Source organism: Belonocnema kinseyi, chromosome 6 (assembly GCF_010883055.1).
Source record: "Belonocnema kinseyi isolate 2016_QV_RU_SX_M_011 chromosome 6, B_treatae_v1, whole genome shotgun sequence".
Taxonomy (NCBI): Eukaryota; Metazoa; Arthropoda; class Insecta; order Hymenoptera; family Cynipidae; genus Belonocnema; species Belonocnema kinseyi.
Genome location: NC_046662.1, coordinates 67,477,967 through 67,483,874, shown reverse-complemented (window position 1 = coordinate 67,483,874; position 5,908 = coordinate 67,477,967). Strand labels below are relative to the sequence as shown.

General features: G+C 26.2%; 1 protein-coding gene across 1 annotated transcript in view; it reads right to left on the bottom strand.

Annotated features, from left to right (window-relative positions):
* The window catches only part of LOC117174280 (ancient ubiquitous protein 1-like), a 19,975-nt gene extending 16,927 nt beyond the window's left edge, over positions 1 to 3,048 (bottom strand). Inside the window, exon 1 of the mRNA XM_033363207.1 lies at positions 2,781 to 3,048. Coding sequence (XP_033219098.1) covers positions 2,781 to 2,821 — 41 coding nt within the window. The 5' untranslated portion in view covers positions 2,822 to 3,048. The remainder of the gene's footprint in view (positions 1 to 2,780) is intronic.
* Positions 3,049 to 5,908: the final 2,860 nt, after the last annotated feature.

Here is a 5,908-nt window from a genome sequence, read left to right as displayed (position 1 = left end):
AGTCGAGGCGCTAAAAATTAAAGTTTTAATTTTATCTTGAGGATCACGAAACTAGCATGATTTTTATTAGAATTTTAAAAATAGGACAATGTAAAAACGTTAAAAATTGAATATCTTAATATTCACATTTTTTAAATTGGGTCATTTCAAATTCAGAGGAAAAGAAATTTTATTTTTTATAATTAAAAGCCTTCAAAATTAAATAATTAAAGACTGAAAACTTTTAAATTTAAATAATTTTAAATTCAAAGCGATTAAAATTGGACAATTTAATATTAAAAAATAAATTGAATATTTCAAAGCCAAAGCATCTGAAATTCTAAAATTTTAAATTGCTATTCAATAATAAAATTATAAGTCAACATTAAAGCTGATTAGACTTTTTCTAAAACCAAAAAATGTAGACATAAAAAATTGTGATATTAAAAGTTTTTTATTCTCAAACCCTTTTTAAATTTCAATTATTTGAAGTAAATTTCAATCGCTTAAAAATTAATATATTTTTGCTTGATAATAGTACTTTCCAAAATTTAAGTTGGATGAAAATGTTGCAACAAATGACAACAACAATTATGCGACGCGGATAACTTTATCCGCATCGTGATAAAACCGATCTACTGTCGGATAATTTTAGTTTTCAATTGTTTGCAGCGTTTTTATTCATAGGGACAACAAATTTCGTTCATTTGAATGTTCAGAACTTAGCTACATTCTTTTTTGGTTGAAAGTGAATTCTTTTTCATTAAAAAGTCTAATTATAAATTCTTGGTTCAGAATTCATCTCTTTTGATTAAAAATTACTTTTATTTGGTTTAAAATTTAATAAGATTGTTGAAAATTCAACTACTATAATAAAAAAAAAATGAATTATTACATTTTACATTGAGAATTCATCTTTTATGGTTGAAAATTCAACTAGGTACTTAGTTGAAAATTTAATTTTTTCTTGTTTTAAAAATTAGGTTATTTTTTTAAGTGAAAGTGTAACTGTCATGTTTTTTATTAAAAATTTATATTTTTAATTGAAAGTTGATTTATTTGATTAAAAATTCTTATATTGCGTTGAAAATTAATCTTTTTGCGAAGACAATTATTCTTCTTTTTAAAAAATTCAACGTTTTTTATTTAAAAAAAGCAAAGGTTTGATTGAAAAGTAATCTGTTTTGTTTGAGGATTTAACTATTTTTTTGAGAATCTGTCTTTTTTTGTCCAAATTTAGCTAGTTTTGATTTCAAATAGAAATATTTTATGGCTAGATGTTCAACTGTTTGGTAAAATATTACTTTTTTTGTTGAAAATTCATACACTCGGGTCCAAAATTTAACTGTTTTGTAGAAAATTCGTTTTTTGTTTTGGATTGAAAATTCCAGAATTAGGTAGGGAATTAAAATATTTCTTAGAACGTTAACTTTTTCGTTGAAAAATTAATTGTTTTGTAGAAAACTCGTTTTTTTTTAATTTAGGATTTAACTATTTTATTAGTTCAAAATTGTTTTCTTTTTTCAAAGTTCTTTTTATGTAGAAAATGCATCTATTTGGTCACAAATGTTTGTAACTTTCTTGAAAATTCATCTTTTGGTAAAAAATTAATCTTCTTGGATGAACATTTAAGTATTAACAAAAATTTTGTCGAAAATTTAACTGTTTTGTTAAAAATTCAACTTTTTGGTTATGAAATTGGTCCTTTTAGATGAAAAATTTATCTTTTTTTTGTAGAAGTTTTTTTTAAAATTCTACTATTTGGTTAGAAATTTAATTATTCTCTTGAAAATTAAACTATTTTGTTAAAAAATCATCTTTTATAATTAAATGTTAATTATTTTTATTCAAAAACTATGTTCAGAATTCACCTGTTTTAACTAAGAAAATAATTTAGTTGATTAAGAATTCAACTATATGGTGGGACATTCCACTACTTTAAAAAAAATCATTTTCTTTGGTAAAAAATTCAACTTTTATTGAAAAATAAAGACCTCTTTCAAATTATTTACAAAGCATTTTTATCTAATATGCTATACCTTATAATTTCATACAAAAGCGAGATCGCTGAACTTTGTGTACATATGGTAAATATTTCTCCTACAACTACTCACTGAAAAAAATAAATTGAACCATAAAGTTTTTTAATCGTTTATGAATTGCTTTTTTGTGTAGGTTTGAAAAGATAAGTAAAACTGACGGAAAAAAAAACAAATTAAACGTAAAATTCGGATACGAAAACTGATATAATTCTTCTTTAGGAGTTTTTGGACAACCACTGTTACGAAAAAAATCCTCAGAATTTCTGACATGGTCGTCCAGAATTTAGGCTGGAATTTAATAAAACCTTTTGATTTATCCACATGAAATTTACCATTTTTCAAACATTTTACCATTACCATTTTCAACGTTTAAGATAAAAAAAATATGAAAATAAATTTAGGATTAGAAAATTAAGCATGAGAATAAATTTTACTTTATGTTTGAAAACCAAGCCACTGAAAAAACCTTAGATTAAAAAAAAAGTAGAGGTTATGTTCTCCTTCCACGTATATATTTTTGAGCTCAAAAAAGTTCGTGATGTTTCATCAAGACTCATTGTCGGACTTTCACAAGCAATTATGTCAACTAGGAAAATATGCTTATTGCATAAACATCAAATAGTGAATCTGGAAATTACAAGCGTGACGTAAACATGTAAATGTGATGAATATCATTTTGCATTATTTGCAAGGCTTGTCAAAAGAATGCAAACATTTTGGAAATTCTGATTCTATGTAGATATTTTTAGTCCTACTTACCTACTTTCGTCGAATAAGTTTTTGATATCAATTTGTGACATTTCTCACGACAAACATCTGTTACACCAATGAAGGAACGGGCAGCGATATTTCACTAGGATAGCATTAAGCCTCTATTTAGACGCCTTTTCGTCACTAACACGATGTTTATAGTAGAATTATTATCATATGATCCGGAAATCAAGCAAATAATCTTAATGATCGTCACAAATTTTATTCTACCAGTTCTTAGACTTCGACCATGAATACCACTGAATCAGCTGTTCTCATTTAGTTCTTTTTGTCCTAGGAAATTCTGATGACAAGTCGGATTTTTGTTAGGGACTTTTACGTTCCTTTTACGTTAAAGAGAAAAATGTTTATTTGTATAGAATTACCAATGGAGATAATTTGCCCATCGAAATATTCAAAATATTTTGCAGCTTCTTTATTAATATTTATAGAAATGTTCTTCATGAAGATTACAAATTATTACTAATTAAAAAAATTTCTGAATAAATTCGAAATGACGCGCGTTTTTTTGAAAAATCTGTTGCGCATGACTCAAGCCAGTTTGGACATGCGCGCCTTACGTGTTTATAGTTTGCAATTCGCATTTGGTCGATTTAAAATAACGGTAATAGCGTTTCATTTTCAGTAAAATTTCGTGATAATAGAGCTTGAAAATCATGATTTTGTGTTTAAATTTTTCAATTTTGTCACGGTAATTCTGAGAGTGCTGAAGTTTATGCTGTGATAAATCAAATAAGTGTAAATTTCGCGTATAAAACTTTTTCGCAAATCGGGCCCGCCGTTAGCCATGTGCGGATGTGTTTTCTTCGTGATTTCAGGGTGTAAATATCCATTTTTTGATGCAATTTCGCGATTAATATAAAATTTTATCATAATTTTCGTAGAGTTATGAGGGTTTTTAACGAAAAAGTGTAAAACATTTCGATGCCGTTGCTTTAGCGAGGTTATATCTACGAGCCGGGTGTGTGCGTTTGTGATCGTTGTGTTTTAATCTTAATCGCGCTTGTTTACCAATTTTCGAGCTTCTTGTAGACCGAGCAAACACATTGTTGGATTGTTTTTCGAGTGTTTTAAGTAAACTGGATAGTGATGTTGCAGCTTTGATTAAAGAATTGAGAATTAACTAGAAAGGTAAGTCCTGTTTTATTAATAAGTTATTGTAAGAATTTACAATTGACACCGCCATATCAATGATAAAATTTAGAAATTATACGTTGAAATTTAGTTAATAATTTTAAATGCATTAATGATTTCCCCATATAATCTGGACGAATATCCGTTAAGAAATTTAAAATAGAATTTATTTATTTAAGCTAGATGCTATATGTTTGGACAGAATATTTATTATTTATATTATCATAAATATTATGTCTAATAGGTTGGTCTGCAGACGTCTTGATTTATCAGAACGTGTCCGAATTTTTATATCGCTGTCCTGATTTTCTTATTTTCTGTGCTATGTGTTAATTTTTCATTCCCGAAAACGAAAATTTGCGATTTTTATTGCGTGGGCCTGAGGTTTGTTCACAATTTCTGAGCACGCAATCTCATTGTGACAGTTCAATAAAATTTCAAAAACTTGATACATGTGCAACTTTTCAAATACATACTTAAACATAAACAAAAAAATTGAAAGTCCTGAAAAGTGTTTAAAGTAATTGACATAATATACAGGCTTTACTTAGTTATTTAAATGAAAATTGTCACCTCAACAACACACACACACACACACACACACACACACACACACACACACACACACACACACACACACACACACACACACACACACACACACACACACACACACACACACACACACACACACATATATATACACAATATATAAACTCAGGGAATTATCGCACAAGTTAATTATTTTGTTAAAAATACTAAATTTTTGCTAGAAACAAAAAGTCAATCTTTTGGTTAAAAAATTTAAATATTTTGTCAAAAATTCGTCCTGTTGTGTTAGAAATTTAATTTTTTGTAGAAAGTTTGTCACGTGATGAAAATTCTACGTTTTGGATGAAATTCTTTGCCTTTATTAAGGATAAAATCTTTTTTGGATGAAACTTCTTTGTTTTATTTAAAAATTCACCTGTTGTCATAGAAATGTCATTTTCTTTTTGCTAAAAATGCAAGTGTTATTTATCAATTATATCGTGAATATTTCGTGGAAAATTCGTTTTTAATTGATTGAAAATTAATTTTTAATTACAAAGTTTCGTAGAAAATTTATCATTTGATGCTTATTCTACATTTTGGAAGAAATTCTTCTTCTTTATGACAGAAAAATCTTTCTTGGTTGACACTTCGTCTTTTTCATTTAAAATTTTATCTGTTGTCATGAAAATTTCATCTTTTTGGCTAAAAATTCAACTGCTTAGTTGAAAGCAAATCTTTTTTGACGAAGGATTTTCAACTATTTTGTTGAAAATTTGTCTCCTTTGTTTCAATTAGATTGCTCATTATTTTAAATTAAAATATTTTTTGCTATAATATAAACTCTTAAATTTTTAATTGAAAATTCAACTATTTATTTTAAATTGGAACTACTTTGTTAAACATTCATTTTTTTGTTTATGATTCATCATTTTGATTCAATACCCTATTTTTGTTGTTGAAAATTTAACTATTTTGTTGAAAATTCATTTGTAATTGGTTGAAAATTAGCTTTTTAATTATAAATGTAACTGTTCCATTTTTGGTTGCAATTTTTTTTTTTTTAGATGAAAGTTCATGTATTTTCTTGAAAATTAATTTGTTTTGTTGAAAAATCGTCTTGTTAGGTAGAAAATTAAACTTGGTTTAAAACTCTTTTTTTTTTAAATCAGAGATTCAACATTATGGTTTAAAAATATATTATTCGGTTAAAAATGTAACTATTATTTGAAAAAATATTTTTTGTTGCAGATTAATTTTTTTATCTGAAAATTTAACTTCTTCGTGTTTGGTTGTAAACTAGTTTTTTTTGTTGTTGATTAAACATTTTTCTTTGCTGTGAATTTAACCATTCTATTTTGGGATAAAATGTATCTTGTTTATTTGAAATTTTATGTATTTCTTTGAAAATTTGTCTTTTTGATTAAAGATTTTTCAATTGATTTCTTTGA